General features: G+C 43.0%; 2 protein-coding genes across 2 annotated transcripts in view; both read right to left on the bottom strand.

The window, feature by feature from the left end:
• llgl1 (LLGL scribble cell polarity complex component 1) overlaps positions 1–11223 on the bottom strand; it is a 31217-nt gene extending 19994 nt beyond the window's left edge. Inside the window, exons 1-2 of the mRNA XM_076086453.1 lie at positions 10967–11223; positions 8473–8570 (exon numbers count right to left, since the gene is read on the bottom strand). Coding sequence (XP_075942568.1) covers positions 8473–8570; positions 10967–11047 — 179 coding nt within the window. The 5' untranslated portion in view covers positions 11048–11223. The remainder of the gene's footprint in view (positions 1–8472; positions 8571–10966) is intronic.
• A 1914-nt stretch (positions 11224–13137) lies between these two features.
• myo15aa (myosin XVAa) overlaps positions 13138–22711 on the bottom strand; it is a 34095-nt gene continuing 24521 nt past the window's right edge. The window contains exons 41-68 of the mRNA XM_076086725.1: positions 22649–22703; positions 21951–22113; positions 21773–21866; positions 21557–21677; positions 21239–21354; positions 20963–21022; positions 20655–20730; positions 20405–20520; positions 20107–20222; positions 19717–19858; positions 18877–18988; positions 18663–18737; positions 18072–18274; positions 17651–17775; positions 17462–17525; positions 17238–17310; positions 16968–17041; positions 16733–16815; positions 16505–16635; positions 16290–16384; positions 15666–15743; positions 15364–15460; positions 15100–15260; positions 14598–14731; positions 14246–14379; positions 13927–14060; positions 13408–13548; positions 13138–13239 (exon numbers count right to left, since the gene is read on the bottom strand). Coding sequence (XP_075942840.1) covers positions 13138–13239; positions 13408–13548; positions 13927–14060; positions 14246–14379; positions 14598–14731; positions 15100–15260; positions 15364–15460; positions 15666–15743; positions 16290–16384; positions 16505–16635; positions 16733–16815; positions 16968–17041; positions 17238–17310; positions 17462–17525; positions 17651–17775; positions 18072–18274; positions 18663–18737; positions 18877–18988; positions 19717–19858; positions 20107–20222; positions 20405–20520; positions 20655–20730; positions 20963–21022; positions 21239–21354; positions 21557–21677; positions 21773–21866; positions 21951–22113; positions 22649–22703 — 3075 coding nt within the window. The remainder of the gene's footprint in view (positions 13240–13407; positions 13549–13926; positions 14061–14245; positions 14380–14597; positions 14732–15099; positions 15261–15363; positions 15461–15665; positions 15744–16289; positions 16385–16504; positions 16636–16732; positions 16816–16967; positions 17042–17237; positions 17311–17461; positions 17526–17650; positions 17776–18071; positions 18275–18662; positions 18738–18876; positions 18989–19716; positions 19859–20106; positions 20223–20404; positions 20521–20654; positions 20731–20962; positions 21023–21238; positions 21355–21556; positions 21678–21772; positions 21867–21950; positions 22114–22648; positions 22704–22711) is intronic.

A 22711-nucleotide genomic window follows, 5' to 3' on the forward strand; every position in this document is an offset into this window, starting at 1 on the left:
AAATAATACTCTGAGGCGAGTATTGTGCATTTTGGTGTTTATTCTTCACACCCTCGGTGTGTACAGACCTTTATAAGTGAGAAAACGGACGGGAAAGTAAGTGAAAAGAGTTCCACCGCTGATCAGAAGGAAACCAGATGGACAGCAGCGGTTTGTCTGTGTATTCCAGCTATGCAACGATGACCACAACTCAGTCATCACAGATCTATACAGCGGCTCCCACACATTTAAAGCTGGCTGTGCAAGAAAAGAGTGCAAAGAAAGCTGTCAGTACACGGAGAACAGAAATAAGACCACTAATTACTATTTAAGAGTCAGAGCCGGGACACTTGGCTGATCTGTAGCACCTCTGACAGGAACCCGGCAACTACCATCTCCTGTTCCAAACTTTTTTCATTCCACACAACCCCGAGGAAATATGGCCGACAGGCAGCAGGACAGTCGTAAAGCAGGGCAGAGCTTTTTATTGCTTTAAGGTCGGAGGGCAAACAAAGTGTGTGTGTGTGGGATAAAGACGGCGACAAAAAAATAATACAAAAGCTCAACTGTGGCCCATGGGTCACACACACACTTACTTCCTGGTCATGGTGATGTCAGAGGACAGCTGGAGGAGGGGATTGCCGGTCATGATGTCATTAGTGTGTGTGTGTGTGTGCGTGTGTGTGTCTCCTCTCCCTCCCCCATGGCATCTGCTCATTGGCTAATAATAAAAGCCCTCATTAGTACTGGGCAGATATTAAATGTGTAAATGCTTTGAACTAAATGCTAAGCTCGGCATGCTAACATGCTCACAACGACAACGCTAACATGCTGATGTGTAGCAAGTACGTTGTTGTCATATCACCAGCTGAGACTCATGGGGACGTTTTTAGTTTTTCTATGTATTTGGTCACATTTGGCGTGAGAGGAAAAGTCAGTGGATCATCAAAGTCAGTGCAATTCATTCTGAAGAAGACATGAATGTCTGCACTGAATTTCAACACAATCCATTCAATAGTTGGCGAGTTATTTCAGTCTGGATCAAAGTGTCATGATGCTAGCGTGACTGAAAACAAAGCAACACTATTTATTTATTTATGTTAAAATGGTAACTGCCAGTTCTCTTCCTCAACTTTTCCCTAATTACACTTCTGATAAACATCCAGGACTGATTGCCTCTTCAGAACATGTCACATAAAGATATGCTAATAGATATGTGGATAAAGATAACAGTAATGAGAGACAAACAAATGCTGCCAATTCTGAGGATGCTTTGCCAAGAACGTCAGAGGCGTTTCCCGCAGTTTAAAAACACAGAAACAAAAGGTTGTAACACTGAACGATGAAGGACCATTTACTCTGTAAAGAGCTGGAAACACCGACTCAAGGCAAAGTCATTCAAACGCCTCCTCAAACCAATTTGGAAATGAAAAATTGAAAGCATCAATAAAAATGAACCACAGCAGTGAGACGAGCAGCGAGGACACACTCTGTACAGATGGTCTTTGGTGATACGGTGTTGAAATGTTCCTCACAAAGTTCAGAAACAAGAAATCAACACTGGAGACTTAAATCTTTGAGCAACCTGTTGAATGACACACTGGTTCAACGTGATGATCTGTGCAAGGAAAGCATGAAGCACGCGGAGCTTTGCTGCACTGCTCGCCACAGAAGCCTGATAGCTCACAATGGAGGCCTACAGTAACTCATAATCACTGAATCACTGTCTCTTTCTCAAGCGCACACACACACACTGTGCAATTGCCCGGTGATGCAGAGAGAGAGCGTTAGCAAGGATAAAGCGATTTCACGGTCTGAATACAGACAAACAGAGGGCATTGTCCTCCATGTCAGACACACAGACGTGACAGAAGATTGGGACGGACAGGAAGGAAGGATGGATCACTGGATCCAAGGATGAATGTATAAGTTGACCACACACAGAACAAGGATTAGATCGCCAGAGAAAAAGTCAGAAAAGTTTAAAAAAATAAAATAAATCCAGGAAAACTTACACAAGTCAAATTAGATTTAGCTCTAAACTTCTGAGGCACAGGCACACAGGCACAGGCACACACACACACACACAGGCGCACACACACACACACACACACACACACACACACACACACACACACACACGCCTGGCAAAAGGCTGTCTACAAGAAGACAAGCCAAACAACTCCACCCACCCACTAGAGAAACAATCCCATCTCATTTGCATCCTCCCCCTCAGCTAGTACCTCTCCAACCCCACACACACACACACACACACACACACACACACACACACACACACACACACACACACTCCCCTTCACTCCCACACGCACAGTGTACACTCCCCCCCCCCAACACGGGACAACTCAAACTTACAGACATACTCAACTGTCAAATACAAAGTTTATCTATCACACTACAAACATTCAGGGTCCACAGAGGATGAATCATAATGATTTTGAGATCTGGAACGATGGAACTTAAACACCCTTGTGTCACTGCTCTCTGGGCAAAATATCACTACCTGTGCTGCCTCCTGAAAACGCCTACCCAAGGAATGCCCAGAGTAAATTAAAGCTGTTCTTGAACCAGGGCATGCATGGGGTTGGTCTATATTGAAAGGCAACACTGCAAGAAGTTTTTTCTTTTAACATTAATAATATGTTTTGGACTAAATGTTTTACTGGTTTGGATCGTCTGGACCTTTGCCAATGTAACAAGATCGTTATCAATCGGTGGATTAATAATGAGGCTTCACAGGTGAGCTGGTTTGCTTGTTGGGGGTCTGAGAACAGCACTGAAATGGTTTGCATCAATCAGATCACAAGATTCTCAGCTTTCCAGAGACATAATAAAATAAAAATAGCAGCTGTGTACAAGGCTCACTCGAGTGTTAAAGAAGTTTAACAAAGGACAGAAAGAATAACAGAAAGTAAAGTGACTGATTTCGATAGCAACAGAAGAAATGCTCCCATAAAACTGGTCCTGATCCCAATGTGAGGAGGTCCGGGTTCATGTTCTGGCAGAACTCTGTCCGAGTGAAGCGCCACGCCTCGCTGGACCGTCTCAGAGTGTTGAGCAACTTTTAAGGGCCAGCTGATGTGAAGCTGCGAGTTTCACAACCAGGTCAACTTCTAGAAGTATTTCATCAACTAATGTTAGCTTCTCTCAAAGTTTATTACGGGATGACTGCCATGACATGTTGTAAAGACATTCATGGTCCCCTCATGATGAATTGTAATCACTTTAACTTTTAAACATCATCATCAGGTCAAATTTAGAATCCGTCCAATACTTTAGCTTACGACCAAATACCTGAAAAACCAACGACATTCCCATCAGCCTCATTACAGAACGATCCCAGTCTCTCAACACTGGTATCGGATCAGCATCTCTATCAAATACTTAAATTAGTCGCATTAATAGGCCATTAAGCACTATTATTACTCTCTACTGTGTGCGTCTCCACTAATAATTCAGCCCTTTAGGAACTGATGTGTCCATCTGTGTAAATGTTTTCTTATCAACAGCCTCTCCAGTCTGTCCAACTCTGTGAGACCACACACACCCCTTTAACGCCAGACAGCCCCCCCCCCCCCAACCTGCTGCCAACTGGACAGACGAGTGTGTGTGTGTGGTCATTCATCTGTCTAGGTGTGGGGGTGAGGAGACCGGCACGTACCAAAGACGGGACAGAGGAGGAGGAAGAGGAAGAGGTTGAGTGAGACAGAGTAGAAGCAGAGAGACGCGATGGGAGGAATGAGAAAGAGAGACTGAAATAGTGAAAGAACGTTAGTAGAGAGAAGGCCGTGTGTGTGTGTGTGTGTGTGTGTGTGTGTGTGTGTGTGTGTGTGAGGAGAGAGAAGGAGGTGAAGGGTGGGAGGAATGTTAAAGGCTGTATCTCCAACTGGATTAAAAACCCCACCAATTAAATACCGACTTATTGATTCATTTAATGCCAAACAACAAAAAGAATCCAGATTACATAACATGGGAGATGTTTTGTAGTGTTCTCTCAACACATCAGCCTCCAACACAAACCACAGCATGAAAACAAATGTACGTGACTCGGTACAAATGGAAAAAAGATGGGGATTGTTGAGGAAAAGCTCTGGCTGCTGCACGACTGAAAGGGAATCGTGTTGCACAAAAGAGCTTAGAATTTACTGTTTTCACCACAATCTACCAAAAAACAGTTCAAGACCCGCGGTCAGAGTCGACCCCTCAGGCCTCAAAGGACAAAAAACGCAGAATGTTAATTCAGTCCGTTCAGTGTGCGACGTGTCCTCGCTGTGACATTGCAAGAGAGGATGACTCACAGCGTGAAAGCACCGATTTCAAGCTGCGACAGTTCTGCGACACGGCAGCTTCTAAAACGTGAAGAAACACCAATTAAAAAAAGAAAATGGCCGCTTTAAAAAAGACAATCTTACAGACAAACTCATGCGAGCATTTGCAACTTCGTCAAGAGATAAGAGCCGATGAATCAGCTCAGCGCGTGGTGTGTGTGTGTGTGTGTGTGTGTGTGTGTGTCCAACAGGATGTCAGACAGACAGAACTGACAGCTGGAGCTCACAAACACACCGATCAAAGCTCTGCTGTGTGTGTGTGTCAATATTTGTCGTCCTCTGACTGTGTGATTGCCGATACGGACGCTTCATGGTCACAAAGTTTCAGTGTGGCTCAACGTTGTCCAGATAAAGTCACAGTTTCATATTATTGTGTGTGTGTGAGGGTTACTAGCAGGTACTATACTACCGTTCTTCTGACATTTTTACCCAAATTTGATGCGTTTCTACCAGCGAACTCTGCTGCCCGACGTGCAGAGCTGCAGACTTTCAATGCCCTCGAGCACTTCTCATCCCTGGCAACTGCGCTGGTCGTCTTGGAAACCAATTCAAAAGCTTCCTTTATTAAGACGAGACTCAGCAACAAAGCTCTTACTCACCCTATCCACACACACACACACACACACACACACACACACACACACACACACACACACACACACACACACACACACACACACACACACACACACACACACACACACACACACACACACACACACACACACACACACACACACACACACACACACACACACACACACACACACACAGAGAGAGAGGGAGGGTTAACCCAGGGCAGTGAAACACACATTCTTCGACAGGAGACAGACTCCTCAAGATCGACCCCCCCCGCCCCCCCACACACACACACATGATCTCTCTCAACATACGTTAAAAAAAAAAAAAAACACAGCACATCGTCCCCCTTCCCTCTGCTGAGCCCCCGTCTGTGGTCCAAGCAGAAACTCTCAGGGCGTAATATGACTCTGCCTTTATAAACACGACGGAGAGACGGGAAACAACGAGAGAAAAAACTCGAGCAAAGAGGCTGAAAGAGAGCAGGAGGAGGAGAAACCATTGCGGCCAAGATGGAGAACAGGAGTTCAAACTCATTTAGCAATTTTTACAACTCCTTCTTCGTCATACCGTCAATAAACTTAACGTCTATTCTCTTCAGTTTTTTGTCTCTTCCTACCTCTCAACACACACACTGTACGCTCCTCAGGCGTCAGTGTGTGTGGAGAATTAAACCGCACATCTGGCAGTAACGCCGGAAGTGTGTGTGTGTGTGTGCGCGCTACAGTACTAGCAGGTATGCTGGCAATCCTGTCCAGGTCAAACCCAAGTCAGTGAGTCTGTGAGATTATCAGGGAATGTGAACACACTAAAAAACATACTTCTTCGTTTCAACGGAACCTGGTGTTCAGAACAAAATTGAGGTAAAGTTTGTAAAAACCCTGAAATCAGAGCCGAGTTAGTTCAAGGATTAACAGAAAAAGAAGAAACTATTTTGATAGTCCATAAATCGTTTTAGCGAAAAACACCAAACTCCAATTCCAGCCTTTATAGGGCGCTCTGCAGCTTTTTTATCTGTATCATTGTAAACTAAATCTCGTCTTCTTATCTCCGCCAGGAGAATCGTGCGATTGCTTGAATGCGTGCGTGCATGTGTGAGTGTGCAGGTCTGTGTCTGTCCACGGCTAATCTCGCATTCTGCTGCAGGAAACTGCAACATATTTCCGGAGCTCACTTATGGCTGCACACTCACGGACCTATCGTGGTAACAGTGACTGTAACCCTCTCAAAACACCTTTTAATGCTCGTGTTATGCAGCCATAGACTGCCCGCTAACTCCTCACTCACTACTCTTAACCGGCCCCTCGGTTGGTAGGGGCCGCTAGTGATAACACAGCTGAGTGCATCGCCGATCCCCACCCGCTGTTCTGAGGCCAGAGACACTGGTATGTGTTACACACCTAAATAAATGCCACAAGTAGATGGTTTTACGTCTTTAACGTTTTATTTGAATGATTTTAGAGTTCTCCAGTCTGAACCGCTGATCTGATGCAATGACTGTTTGAAACAAGTTACTTTTTCTTCTGTTAACTTCTCAGATATTCTCAGTGGGTTTACGCATGCCAACAGCAGCTGGTAACGTGCTAAAAAGCAGGACGACTAGTCTGAGTTCTGAGTAGTTTTCTTAGAGTAGGTAGATCCGTGTAGAGGAGTTATTTTTCCTCCCCTTCCATCTCTTTCACATTCCCTCGTCTTCACTGCCTCCGTTTATCTCCATCCCTCTCCCCCCTCCATCCGTCTCCCTCTGGGGTGGAAGTGCCTGGTACCACCAGTCTCTCTCTCTCTCTCTCTCTGAAAGAATTGATTCTCCAGTCTAATGCATCAGCACATAACACACAACCACAGCCAGACTCCACACACACACACACACACACACACACACACACACACACACACACACACACACACACACACACACACACACACACACACACACACACACACACACACACACACACACACACACACACACACACACACACACACACACACACACACTTGTGTTCATGAATCACATGCTCTCACTGCAGCTTGAACACTCACAAGTGACGAACACGCGAGACAAACAAGAAACATGTGAGGAGAGCGGTCAAAACAATCAACCTCAACATCTGCTTTAAAATATCATCTTCATGACGATGCTGCTTAACCAGACGTCCGACTCTGAGCAAACCATGATGCAACAATAAAAAGCAGCCTGAATGTCGTTAGCCTGCCATCAACTACACGATCGTCTTGTGGACAAATCATGAGCATCCGAGCCGCTGGAACGTCTGACACACCAGCACTCATCTCCAGCACAGCTTCACTCAGGCGTCCATCTGATTCGCTGAAACAGACTCAGTCCTGCACTGCCACGAGTTGGGGGTTTGATTCCCAACTGACCGCAAGATTTCAAAAAAAGCATTTATGGTTTTCTGGGCCTCCGAGGATGAAAAGCATCTGCCAAATAGTGTGTGTAATGATGATGTTGTTGCTTCTCAGTCTTGGTGTCGTTTTCGTAGCTCTGGCCATCGGATAGCGTTCTACTCACTCAAGTTTAACTGCAGTGATTTGGAGGCGGTGGCTTTACAACAGAGTCTGCTCAGGAAGGAACACAAGCAGCAAGAAAACCTCCACATTCTGACCTGATTAAACTCAACCACTAAAGCAGAAAACACACAGTTTGGGTAATCATTCGACTTCAGCTTCTCTTTGATATTGAGGGTTTGTTTGCAAGCTGCCTGGTCACTCACGCTGCCTCTCGTACAAGACACCTTTCTAGAAGTAACCCTACAAAATAAATGTTAATAACCCAAAAGAACAATAGCCACAACTATTAAAACCAAAACCCAGATTGTGCAAACCGACTAAACTTTCCTCTAATATTGTCGGCGCAGAAGGGAACAAAGTCCTCTTCTCTTAAGTGGTGCAGACAGTGCAACGCCCCACAGAGACAGACTGCACACACAGCAATGCAGCGCTCTGCTAAACTGGTGTTACATAAACAGCTCTGCTGCAGATGCATCTGATCAGTATTTTCCTCAATCACAAAGCACCGCGAGGCATCGTGAGAAACGAGAAAACCAACAGCAGCACAGATCGTAACTTACATCTCAATTAGTTTGATAAAAACAAGAATAATACGGCGTAACCAGGTGGAGATTGAGGACTGAGTTGCAAGGAAACGGATTTAGTTTTAATTATAAATGGGATTCAGACAATTTATTCATTTAAATTTGTCACATTAGTGAGGCCTCCCCCCTCTTCGTCGACTAATCTGTGGTTTTGATGTTACTTATGGTAAACAACAGATTTAAAAAGTGGCGTTTTTGTGAGATTCTTCCGTTTTACAGATCTGTCGATTAAATCAACTAATCGATTACACGACAAAAATCACGTTAATGTGAGTCGACTAATGATTTCTTAGGTGGAGGACAGCCGTAGTATCAGTAGACGTGGATCAGTGAGAGACTCATGAAGTTGGTCTTTTCATAAATCCAGTTTATCGCCCAGCGTTGTCGACGGTGTCAGATGACCTGAACCCTCGTGTTACATACGTGAGCTCGATGGCAGTAAAGGATACACTTTGATGGCTCCTGACTTTGTTCCGATGGCCATAAGTTCCAGTTTGGGGTCAAAGGCCAAAGCGCTGGGCTGATGAGGGAACCCATGCTCCACCGTCTAAAGAAGAGAAACACAGAGTGAACCAGTGGGAAAGACAAACAGACCAGAGAGAGAGAGAGATGACACAAGAAAGAAGACAATGAAAACACTCAGATTCATTGTTTTTGTGTGATAATGTCAGACGGACTGTTTAGTTAGCGAGGAGTCAAAAAGGGAGGACGCCCTCCATAAAGTCAGAGGAAAAGTTCTTAAAAAGCTCTCTTTATTACAGACTTTATGAAATGGGATTAACATTAATTCACAGCTTCTCTTTCCTTCTGCCCACGTGAGGAGAAGACACAGCTGGGGAAGCATTTAGATCTAGAAGGAAAGAGAGAGACCGTGACCTGCTTCACAAAGAGGTCTAGGGGGGTCTTTAACGTTTGTGTGGTCGAGTGTCCAAGAAATGTGGAAATTAGGTTTCCAGCAGGGAGCTCAGATATGCGTTGAAACATAGCAAGACGTTGGTTTGTATTTATTTATAAAACCCTCAATGGCAACGTGCAGTCACACATCACTTCCTTGTTAAATTGGAGCTCTATAAATTTTGGGAAACTTGCTTTTAGTGTTTTGGAACATTTTACGACACACGTTAAAACTTTACACAATTGTACATAAAGGTTGATTTAAAAACCACGATTATGAACTAGTCTGCTCTGTTGTTGTCTGGTTGTTTGTTTATTATTTACTTTCTTAAATTCTGTTTCAATTGTATATTTAATGTCATAGAAAAAGAAGGCGTGGCCTCAAAAGATTCCTCGAGATTTACATAAAGGTTGAATGAATAAATTAAGTGACACTTTGTTTTTTTAAATATCTGATGACACACACACACAGAGAGAGAGAGACACATCAAAGTGACCGTCCTGTTGAGAGACCACCTCTGTGATAGTTGTGGCAGCTGGTGCCAAACTTTTAAAAAGTGTGTGTGCGCATGTGTGTTGTCACAGTGCAACAAACAGCTCGTGGACTTTAGACACGATGCACTCTTCAGCCAACCTGAATAAACTGTTTTTCTGACAACCTAAATACACTTTAATGTATTTTGACAATTAATTAGTTTCAGGGGCACAGATGTCTTTGTTCCAGCTTCTCAAATGTGCCATTTCTGATAGTAAATGAAAAGTCTTTGGGTTTCGGACTAATTATCCAACAAAATAAGCAATTAAATATTTCACTTTGAGCTCTGAGAAACTGCGATGGACATTTTTCACTCTTTGATAGATCAAACTAATGAAAGATGAATTGATAATGAAAGTATTTGTTAGTTTCAACCCTACTTTCGGCTCTTTAATGCAAATTTTTGTGGTGTTATTTCAAATAATCCTGTTGCGTTGGGGTCAATTCTGTCATGTCGTCCACTGATGAAAGTCTGGCTTTCAACATCAAAAGAAGTTCCAAAGTGCTCTACTTTTAGACCTCGGCCTCGTCCAACCCGAGTTCAAGGCCGCAGCAGAGCTCAGTGTGGAGACTGTTGGTAATGTGCAAGTCATGTAAGAAGATCACCGGCAACTCATATTTGATTTGCACAATCAATACAATCCACGGACTTCAATCTACCTAAAGGCTCGGGACAGTTCAGCTACAGTGGTGACGAGATGCAGATTACTGAAAGTGGAGCTGCTGAAATACATTTCAGCATTGATTAGAGAGGAGGAGAGGCTGATCATGTTGATGTTGGCTTCAGGATGCACACAAACTGCATTACAACCATGTGGATGTGAAATCAAACACTAAAACGAGAGGTTTAGGCTCAAAGCACCGCAGAAGCAGACAGGAACACGCCTCCTGTAAGATATGTATTCATGGTGTTGTGGAAGCTTTTATGGAAAATCCATGAAAAGGGTCAAAACTGTCACCACACAGACAGCCATCTTGATCAATATCTGAATGAAATAAAATCAACACAACTCACACTATTCTAGTTATTGATCCCTTCCATCACTGACATAATGACATTATGGTTAATTACAGTGATGTTTTGGTTCACAAAAAGGTGAGTTATTGGTGAAAAGCACCACTTTTGAACGCGGGGCCTCGTTTTTTGGGTGAAAGCCAATTAACACGAGGTGGGTGAAAACAACTGAACCTCGCGTGCGCACGCACACGCACACACACACACACATCGACAAAGCCCCCTGAGAGCGTCCAAGTCCAGCCTGCACTAAAACACACACACACACACACACACACACATACATATCACATCGAGCTGCAAACAGAAAAACAGAGGAGGAGGAGGAGAGGCCGGGACTAAATGCTGCAGAGTGCACGGCTTTAAAGGTCCAGTTTAGAGATAGATAGTTTAGTGGAGCAGCAGAAGAGGAGGAGGAAACCCTCTCGCTCCCTTTCTCCACCCCCCTCCTCTCGTCTCGTCTCGTCTCCTCTCCTGTCCCCTCGTCCCGTTACTTTACCTTGTTGAAGGCGAACAGCTCCTGTTTTATCTTCTCTCTCTGCGGGTCGGTGCCCTGCCGACGAAACCTAAACTTCATCATGTTGAAGCCGGGCGGTGTGGAGGCAGCACTGCTGGGAGGAGCAGAGGGAAAACACGGGAGAGTTCTCGGACGATGCTAAGCTAAGCTAACCGACTAGCCCATTCAGGCTGAAAGCGACGCTGCTGCGGCTCTCCTCCCTCCTGCTGCTGTTTAGGTCGCGGTGGGTTTGACCACAGTCTCTCTGTCCCCCCCACTCTTGGTTCACACGGACCCCCGTTGTTGTCAACCAATCAGGGCGAAGAAATCTGCGAGCAATTACTCAGACACGCCCACACAGCCAAAGCGCTGTGGAGAGGAGGGGTACGTTCGGTTTGCAGCACGAGACGCACCGGATGTACGTCCCCTCCTACATCCGGTGATACAAAGCGTGAAACGTCCAGTATGTCCAGTATGGAAAATGAAACCATCACACAGTAAATGACTTGTGATGGTTAATAATGACAAAGCAAGTCAACTTGTTCATCTTCTATTGTTGAAATATATGTTAATATATTTATAACCGTTATCTAAATAAAGCAAAAAGCTGTTTTCTATATTCTCTGGAAACATGTTGGTATCATCCAATGAAAGGAAATTAAGTGGTCTTAAATTTAAATTATTTTCAATTTAAATATGCAGGAATGCAGAATTCAGGAAACTAAAAATTGTGTGTCATCTTTAAAAAATAATGAAACTGACCTGTCAATCTGAAAACCTGCAGCATTCACCTCTGTTATATTAAGTATTTACTTATTTTTATCTTGTATTTATGCACTCAATTTATGTACACACATATATATATATGCTGTATATATATATATATATATATATATATATATATATATGCTGTATTTTATCTGGCTGTCTCTGATGAAATTCTACTTGTACATTTTTAATAATTAATTTAAAAAAAATGAACATTCAAACACCAGAGTAATTTATGCTACAAACTTTAATGTACAGCATTATTCACATGCATTCGTTATGTACAACAGCTATTTACAAAAACATACATAAATTGTATAAATAATCATTTTAATTAGTGCAAAGAGTTCAGTGATGTGGCCTTTAAACTGTGCGCCAAAAATGTGCTTCCTCAAATATTTTCTTGTCACGATTTCCTGTCTCGTTTTCATTTTAAAAAACAAAACCGTATGGGTTCATAAATAATTTATGTAGGCTACTCTAACTCCAGCCTCATGAATAAAAATATGTATTATGTCAAACCACAAGCATCTATTAGTGTTTAAAGGGAAGATAAGGTTACACTTAAGTTTCACACATTTCAGTTTCTTTGAGGAGAGCCAACCACACCAGAGGTTTCTACTCTTGTTCAGTGCAAGATCACATTTCAATTCAGTGTTGCTCCTCGGATCAATGCTAACATAACTCGGATGAAGTGGGTAAAGAGGCCTTAGCTCTTATAGTCTCAACCCTATAAAGCAGCCATGGCAGACAAGAGCTTTAACAGTTTTGGCTAAAAATGTCAAACTGAAAACATAAATGTGTTTGGTAATTTATAGAAGTCTGACTTTCTTACATTGCATCATAGACACATGAATGTATTACACTCAGTGGTGTGTGTGTTCGTGTGTGTGTGAAAATGTAAGGTAGAAGGCGACACTGATATAGCGAGTGTACATGTCATGTTCAGAAAGATAACGATAAATATACATATGCCTTTTCCTACTTTATGCTAATGCTGTGTGTATAATCGTTTAAATCCCCAAAATTCAATTATCCCGGTGTCCCAAATGTGAATATTGAATATAATATGCTGCTTTTCTTACTGTTCTACGATAGTAAAATTAATATATTAGGGGTCTGGACTGTTGGACTGTTGGACTGTTTGGACTTTGGCTGTGGGGAATTATGATTTTAATGTTTCGCTCTTCTCTGACATTTTATAGATCAAACGTTTAATGAAGAAGATAATCTTTGGTTGCAGCTCTAATTGAGTTCACCTGTTTTCGCAAACTATGTCATCAACGTTAGCTGTACATATCAAAATATTCTATTTTTCTAAATAGAGGTAGATGCAGTTAATTTATGAGGCATAAAATGTCTTCTCTGTGTGTGTGTGTGTGTGTGTGTGTGTGTGTGTGTGTGTGTTATAGCAGGGTGATTTCACTTGGTGGCAAAGTGAGTCTCTTTTCTCTGACTGACAACATGTTCTCCATGTGCATGGCGATGACTCGGCACAGCTCCAGGCCCTGGAAATGCAGAAACAAACAAACACACACACACACACATACACACACAGACACAACATGGCATTTATGAGGGAAATGCACATAAAAACTACATATGCATATTGTAACTGCAGCTCTCTTTCATCAACTCTCTCTGACTGTATCTCAGGCACGCACACACACACACACCTGCTCCAGCTGTAGCTGTGTGATGCGCTGGTTGAGCAGGTCTCCGATCATGATCTCCACATACGGATAACTGGAGCCTGAAGTCGGCCTCTGAGTGCGAGTTGACTGGACCTCCTTCAGAGGGAAACGCACCATGGCCTCCTATTCACACACACACACACAAAACAAATATATGTATGAATACACACACAAACAGGCAATGAAAAACTTACAGTCTTACTCTGACAGAGAGATATGCACAATACAGGATTCAATAGATAAAAGCAGACAGCGAACACACCGACCAACAGGGGGAGCCAAATTCTGTATTTTGGACTAATTCTGTTTTTGCAGAAGTTTGCTTTTTTGCGTAAATTGATCTTGGCGACGTTAAATGAGTAAAGCTTAAAATGAATACTGTTACAAACACTCAGCTGACTGCTGCCATATTGTTGAATGTGAATCATGCAACGTTACACAGACTGAATCTGTGCTTGAGTGGATGATTTGTATGTGTGGCTGTGAGTGAGTGTGACATACATGAGTATCCTTGTGAAGAAAGTGCAGTCCGTTCAGATTTACAGCCAGGATGCACGGGGCATGGATGGAGGCGGAGCTACAGCTCTGGATGTAGAAGAAGGAGGAGCCGAACATGGGGAAGGCACTGACCAGACCTGGGACAAACACAGGATGGGTCACTTTTACTACAGTAGCACATTCAACCCAAGAGTCACTTATTTTGAAGAAAAGCAGCTACACGACAGGTAAGTGCAGCTTAAAACAATTATTATCTTCATTACTCTTCAATGTAACTAAGCCGTTTATATCTACATATATTTATATCTAGCTGTGGTCTTACCGAGGAACTGTGCACGAGCCTGGTTTGGGTTTAAGGGCTGGACCTGCTGCATGTGTTGAGTTGCCATATTCAGCCAATGCTGTGAACCCTGTTTGCTGTAGAACTGTGGGGGGACGCACTCCTGCATCTCACGCCTTCAATCACACACAAAAAGCAAACCGGTGGTACATCAGAGGAAGCAGTTATAAATTAATTTATTAAACTTGTTTATAAATATAAATAAAGTTTTGTGGGTGATTGTAAGCATCTGTGTACGGAGGTTCAGCTGTGTGAAACTGACAGGAAAGATCACAGTACTGACACTGCTAGATAAAAAAGTAAATGTGTGTATGTCTATGTAGACGGTATTTACAAGGTGGGCAGGTAGACGGTGTCCTTGGCACGGTGCTGCAGGGCAGCCAGTCTGGCGATCTGCTGCATATGCGGGTCACTGGCCTTACCATGAGGAACCACACTCAGCAAGGCCTTCAGGTAGTCTGGCAACACCTTCACAAGAGACACAGAGTTTACTTTACTGTATGCCACTGCTCATTTTGTGACAGGAAATTCAAAATCTTGACACATCTTCCGTGTGTGTGTCAGACTGTCCTAGTTGAAGTGAGTCCACTGTCACACAAATGGCAAAGCTGACATCAGCTGGTGGTCAAGCTAACAACACGGAGGCGTGGATCAGGTCCTCCAATGGAGAACGTCGGACAGCAATTCTGCCAACGGGCCTATAGAGGTAATATTTAATGTACCTCCATGTCTAAATCATTTAAAAACCAGCCACACGGGAAGAATATGAGCCAAAACGTCAGACCGGATTAGCTCGAGTAGAAACAGGACATCGGCTTTATTTCATAGATCTTTACCTGATTGTAGTGCATGGTGACATAAAGCTCGTTGTCGAGTTTGAGAGCCAGACTCCATATGACTCTCCTGAACCACAGACTGTAGTTGGCGTCCACTGGCTCTGCCTCTGTAGCAATGTCCAGGATGTATTCACGCTTGTTCAGGGGACGCACGTTCTGACCTTCACAGAAACACACTTTGATTAATGTCTGTAGTGTATTGGTCAATATCAAGAGTGTTTGCATTGTAGGTTTGTACTATGATGCGCTAGATCCTCGTTAAACCTTTGTGTGTGACCAAAAAGACGGCGTATTCATCCAAAGCCTCCACCCTGTGAAGTCCCATCTCGTAGCAGAGCTCCTCGATGACATCCAAGGCAACCTGAAATAAAGAAATTCAGCAATGCTGCAGTCATGTTGATCTACGAATGCAGCAACTGTTTTCTGTCCAATATGAAATCTACACTCAGGTCTAACAAGGCTACAATACAATGATGCTTTTCTTTAGAATTGATCATTTCACTCCGTGTGTGTGTGTGTGCGTGCGTGCGTGCGTGTGCGCGTGCGTGTGTGTGTGCATCACTCACGGAGCACGTCTTGATTTTCAAGTGCCGTTCGATCCCACCCGGCAGCAGGAACAGCTGTCTCTTGGAGCTCCGCCCAGCCTGCACACAAACAACCAATCAGAAGAGAAACGTAATATGAGTTTACACCAGCATGGAGTGTACAGCTGTTACTAAGAGCAGCTGCTAAACAAACTCACACTTTAACACGACAGACGCCTTAAGAAAAGTATCAACACTACTGTAGTCTAATTAGTGTTGTATAAGTTAACAAATCCTAAAACTTAAACTTCTAAACATTCATGCATCATTTATGATACCATATACATTGTTTATGACAAATATAAAGCTCAAATGATAAAGACAAGTAAGCTGAAATAAAATCTACTGAATTGTTTTTTTCCATTAAATATTCTAACATCTCATTACAATTTCATGCATATATTGACATTGTAACATCGGCTTTTATGGCTGTTTTTGATGCATTCAGAGGAACATACTGTATCTATTACATTTAACAAAGTTATGAAGCACACAGCAATCATTACATTATTAGTCATTTCTTGTGGTTTCTTTTTAGATTTGGTGCACATTTTTCCATATATAAGCCCTTTAAAGAACGCTGCATGACTGAATTAAGAGACTAACCAGCATAGCTTTGAGTTCCATGCTGTTGGGATACTGTATACGTCCGCCGTATTGAAAAGTCCTCCTCAGATTCTGCTCACATGCCTTGGCAACACCTGTGAATTAAGAGCAGCACATCGATCAGACTGGTAGAGATGGATTTATGATTTGAGATGTGTTAGGTTGTTGATGGGCTGCAGCATCTTTTCATTGGACTTGATGGCTGGTTTGTCTACCTTGGTACTGCATCCCGGGGCTGTCGCAGGCATCCTGCAGGAACTTCAGCAGAAACGGCTTCATGACATCAGAGCAGCGATGGAAAGCTGCCAGGATGTACAGCAGCCTCCATCCTCTCTGACAACTGTCACTACACAGAATACACACAGCTGTAAAATGTAAGCCTCTCTACGGCCACGCTAGAAGTCCTCAGTCAGTGTGTGATGTAAAATGTTGAAGACTCTCACGGTTTGGAGCTGGTGTTGGCGGTGACTTGCTTCATCAACTGGCAGTAGGCTTCATCTTTTATCAGGCCATGGTCCCCAATTAACTAGATTCATGAGCACATGCATTGAAGACAACAATGTCGTTGATGTTTTCCTTCAATTTCACTTAGATACATCACGTGTAAGTCAATCTGTTTATCGTCTTAGTATTTTAAAAGCCAATCAAATATGTAAGAGAGTGTGTTTGCCTGTGTACCTTCAGTATAGTGGTGACCAGGTCCTGTTCAGTCTGACCTTTCAGTGGGAAGTCTCCCATGAACTTCATTATGCCTGGACAAAAAACAATGAGGAAAGAAATTTAGTAAGAAAACAGAAAAAAAGGAAGTCTCTTTTTCCTTTCTCCTTTTCTTTTCCTCCATCTCTCATTCTTTGGGAACTGTATTTTTTTTCTACAACAGCAAATTCTCTACCTTCCTCTTCTACCTCCTATCTGTACCCATCCCTCCTTTCCTTACTCTCCTCTCACCTAAGAAGATGTCGGCAGCCAGTCTGTTCATCCCGCCGTCTGAGAAGTCGATCAGAGACTCCTGGATCGGAGACTGGAGGGACAAACACACAACAAGGAAACAGGTCTTGTATTGTAATGTATTTGTGCAGTGGTACAATGGACAACATCGTTGAAAATGAAGAAGACATGTTAAAGAATACAAAGACATTTTTAAGGCTTTGAAGCAAACTCAGCTGTTTTACCTTGGAGAATTTGACCATGTCAACAGGGTCCCTGCCCTCCTTCCCCTTTTTGGCTTTATGATCACTGTGGGGAAAACACAGGCAGCAGTTATGATCTGTGCGTGTGTAAATGTCCATGATACTTTCACATATTTTCACAATATTTTTGTGAAAATATGTGAAAACACAGGCAGCATGTGTGTGTTTGACCTTCTGTTCCTCTGCGCCTCTCTGAAGTACTTCTTGGCAAACTCAGCCATGTGGTACTGGCCGCTGTGCAGAGGCAGATCGTCCAGTTCGACGCTCAGACTGTCCCCATACATCTCATTTACTGCCTGATACACACAAACAAACACACAGCAATAAAAAGCTAAGCAGCAGTGCCACTTAAAGGAACCACCAAAGATGTAATTATCTGCAAAATATTTCCATTTCTGCAAACCAAAACATTCCAATATATACTGTATAAACAGCAGCTTGTACCATAATATAGGGTTATTATTCATGCTGAAATCTGAATGTTATTCTCGCTCTGAGCTCAGATAAAAAAAAAAAATAAGCATCATGTTTCTGTGTTGGTTGTTTAGAAAAATACAGATGTAATGTGAGTTAAAAGCTTCCTGGTCTGCACCTCTGTGGAGAGGTCAAGCTCATGGGCAGCTACCGCTGAGCCCATCGCCACAGCAATAGCAGCTGATGCAGCGACTCGTCCCTGTCTGTCTCGAGGCTCCACGCGCTCAGCAGGGAGAACCAGAAAGTCTGGAGCGGCCACAGGACGCACGTACTCGCTGGGAAACGCTCCAGATTTTCCGTACACAGCCCCGAACCGCCAGCCTGTACACACACACACACACACACACACACACACACACACACACACACACACATACATACACACACCAGAAGTTATACGAAGTGTCTCGTATAAAAAACACAAAAAAACACATCAAGTGTTATAAACAAACAACACAAATGTCACATGCAAAACACAGAAAACCCAAAGTTGTGTCTTCAAATAATCTGTTGTGTCCAATTAACAAGAGAAAAAACAAAATATTCACTTTAAGTTTTTCAGCTTTTGAGGCATACAAAAGTTCAGTTAAATCAATGACATAAAAAAAGGCAAGGACATCGAAAATAAGTCTTGACTAAAATACTAAACTAGACAGCAAACAGACACACAACAGATCCCACCAGGCTGTAACGGTCCTGCAAAACCCACCAAACTCAGGAGTGTCTCTCTTTAGCTCCTCCAGAAGCATGACCTTCTTCCTCACTATGCAGCCGTAATGTTTGCCTGAACACATACATACATATGCACATAGACACACACACACACACACAGAGCGTGAAGCACAGAGAAGCAGTGACATACTGTACATGGCTCACAGAGACACAGTCCTCAGTGCCTGAGTGATTTTGAGTGTACGTCTCACCGGCCTCCAGCCCATCCATGTGCTGCAGTCTGATGATGTCTCCTTTGTGGAAGCTGAGCAGCGTCCTGTCCTCAGTGACGTAGTTCCTCACCGCCACCACGTACTCTGAGTCCTGACAGAGATGTGACATGTTGACAAAGACATGCTTTATAATCCCCAGTGGTTCACAGACGGTGGTAATAAATCAAGTGAGGAGTCATTTTTTCATAGACTTCTATACAATCAGACTTCTTTTTGCAACCAGAGGAGTCGCCCCCTGATGGCCATTACAGAGGATGCAATTTTAAGAGACAACTGCATTGGGTTCACTTTTCAGACCCGGAGGTTGTCGCTTGGAGCCTCCTTTGAAAGTAACGCCGGTGATGTCATAGCGGTGTCATCAGGGTTATCTCAGATTGGGATTGAGATTCAAAATTTTCATAACTGTTGAGCTTTAGTAGTGAAAGACTGGACTACGTGTAGCTGGTTTGTTCCATTATTGTTTGAAAGATATTGTTCTGTCATCCTCACATTTTATTTTATATTTCTTTCTCAGCATCACTTTTAACATCTTTTGTTTTTATCTGTTATCTGTTTAACCTGCCATATGGATCTCTTACCAATAGTTTTCTGTCTAACCTGTTGTTTATTGCACTCACTGCATTCCTCTGGAAATAAATGTATTCTCCTTTATATAAAAGAACTGAATAAATAACAACAATTGTACTTCCAACTGCTGAAAAGTGGACATACAGAACAGTCCAAACATGGTGACAAAGAGCAACATTTTGAGTTTTAAGACTCTTCAGCATGAATAACTGTATTATCAACAGACACACACTCACACAGACGCCCTCTGACCTTCTTGAGCTCTGTGAGGAAGTAGTCGATCATGTGCTTGACCTGCGGGGCCTTGGCCGAGAACAGGATCAGCTTCTCGTTGGTCAGGTTGAACTCCAGCATGTTCTTAGATGGAATCGACACGAACAGGATGTCCGAGTAGCTGAGCAGGAAGTGATGTGTGAAAAAACCAGGAAGTCAACATACAGGGGTCTCGGGTCAAATCACTGGCGCACGAGACACAGACAGCTGGAAAGAAACGTCACTCGACTGACTTTTTTGGGGTTCATTTTATTTGAATTATGACTTTAAAGAGAAAACAAACCCATTCAAGACAACTATGAATAGCAAAGTTCCCCTCCTCTCATGTTTAGTTGGTGTTCAAGAACTAAGACGGACTATGAGGCTCACCTGTAAGGCCTCAGCACTCTGAAGTAGTCTGAAGCAGAGCTACTCCTCACCATCTTCAGCAGCTTGATGCCTTTATCAGACACAGACAGCACCTGCACACCTGTCCCCACACTACCCTGGAAAACACACACACACACACACACACACACACACAAACACACACACACAATCACATGAAATGGAGTACACAGACACACGTTAAAATCTAAACCGAGTGAAGGTTAAAGGCTGCTTTGAGAGGGAATGGCGGCACTTTTCAGTTTAACTCCGATACGGCAAGAAAGAGACCAGAACTCACAGAGGCTGGGAAGAGGCGGGAGAAGTAAATCTCCCACAAGTCTCTGGCCATGACGACCGCTTTCTTCTTCGCGTTCTCGTCGTGCGTTCCTGACACCTGGTCCACTTTGTTCTCAGCTGTCAAAGACACAGAGAAGGAGTTTAAGTTATCAAATCTAGAGAGTTGAAAAAGCATTTCACATCTTGTAAATGTTGAAAAGTATATTGTGTAGGGTCTATGAGTCATTACATCACAGAGTCAAGTTATTTACCAAATAAAGCCTTCATCTTCTGTCTCTCCTCCTGGGTGATTCGGATGCAGGCCTCAGAGAAGGTGTCATGTACAACCTGCAGGACACAATCAGGAATAAAAATCACTTTGGGATAATTTATTCCTCCTGTGAATAAGTATCGGCATTAAAGCAAAGGTCAATCATACCTAAAGTACCTAAAGTGTTTCGAGAAAAGAAACCATAGAGAAATCCATCTAATCCATTAGCATAATTACCATAAACTAGACTTTGCTATGATGAAAAACGTAAAAAGTAAATGTAAATAAGTAATGAATACATGAATCAACCTGTCTGAAGATCAGGTCCAGAACCAGTGGACTGTTGAAGGTCTCTTTAGGATAGAAAACCTGCATGAATGGAAATATTAATTTTGATATTAAATAATCAACACGATGATATTAAAACATTGGAATGTTGTTACATTTTCAGCACAAGTAGATCTATGAAGATACAGCATGTCTTACAGTGTGTGGTTCAGCATGCCATTTGTTAGATTTTAGGGCAATATGGATCATTTTTGTCCACTCATGTTTAATGTGCTTGTGTGTGCTCATGAAACACACCTCTTTCCTCATGTAGAGTTTCCACGGGACGTTGGAGTACGTATAATATTGATCACTTGTCCTGCTGTGGAGTTGAGTCTGAACGATCTCCTTCTCTACTGGCAACTCTCTAGAGACTAGAAACACACACACACACACACACACACACACACACACACACACACACACACACACACACACACACACACACACACACACACACACACACACACACACACACACACATTCACATGCATGTGTGAAATGAGTCAAGAGCTTTCTGTCATTCTGCTGTTTATTGCTGGGGATTGATGTCACATTAGTGTGTAAAAAGATCACCTGGAGGAGGGGCGGGGCTTATGCTCGAGCTAGTTGGCCCCGCAGGGCGAGACTTTGTCGTCTTTGAAACCTTAAGTCCTCCCTCTTCTTTACGTAGGAAGGATTGAGGCTTCCTTTGAGTCTGAGACAATAAAAAAAAGGTCAGATATTATTTTAGTTTGTGTGGAAGTGCATGTATGTGTATGTGTGTGTGTGTTAGGTGCGGAGTTGGGGTACCGGTTGTGGTGGGTTTGACATCTGATCTTTAAGGATCTCCATAGCTTCATCATGTGGGTCTGACTTCTTCCCAAACATCTTTCCATCACCTTTCCTACACACACACACACACACACAAATTATTAGACACACCATAACAAGCATTAATATTTTTGCTAGGAAATCATTAGCGTATTACCTCTGTGTGGCAGGTCCAGCAGAAGTTGTTGCGTCAGCAGGCTGGTGGTGTTTGATGATGTCTTTGATGTCGTGGCTGGGATCGATGCGCTCTGTGTTACCTGCACTGGATCGGACCACGTCGTCAGGAGGGGGGCCACGTGTTGGACCTGGAATGTCACTTTCTATTAGATCAGATGTGCAGATGTTTAACAATTGAATTCAGCAGCTGTTGGATTCAATTTTGGGACTAGTTCCATAATGAAATATATAAATATGTTGGTGGGCATGTATCAGTGCTAGCATTTCAATAATTTTCATGAGGGAAGGGCAGCGACAGTAATCAGACAGTAGAGAGATAATAGAAAACAATGCAGAGAGAAAGATGCAACAAAGGTCCTCAGTCAGACTCAAACCGGGGACGTTGTGGTTCATGATTGGCGTCTTAATCCCTAAAGCTCAAGGCCACCCCTAAAGTCATATTTGAAGACCTCCTGCAATTTGATGCAGTGGGTTTTTTAACAAAAATCAAATCAAATCACAAAGTCACAATGCATCAATATCATTCTTTACAGTGTTGTTGGAGTACTTGAGTAACTTTTAGTTTAAAAAAACCCAGCTAGAAAAGCATGGGGCATCCTGAAGCTTCACTGTAATCAGGGCATTCTAACCACACAACACATCTGCAGGTTAATCTGACCCCGAGAGTGTGAAACATACTCATTTGTCGCTGAACAGCAGCAGACTTGTACGGCGACTCTTCTCTCTCTTTGGTCTGCAGAA

This window comes from Anarhichas minor, unplaced genomic scaffold, assembly GCF_050575085.1.
Source record: "Anarhichas minor isolate MPS153535 unplaced genomic scaffold, ASM5057508v1 ptg000007l, whole genome shotgun sequence".
NCBI lineage: Eukaryota > Metazoa > Chordata > Actinopteri > Perciformes > Anarhichadidae > Anarhichas > Anarhichas minor.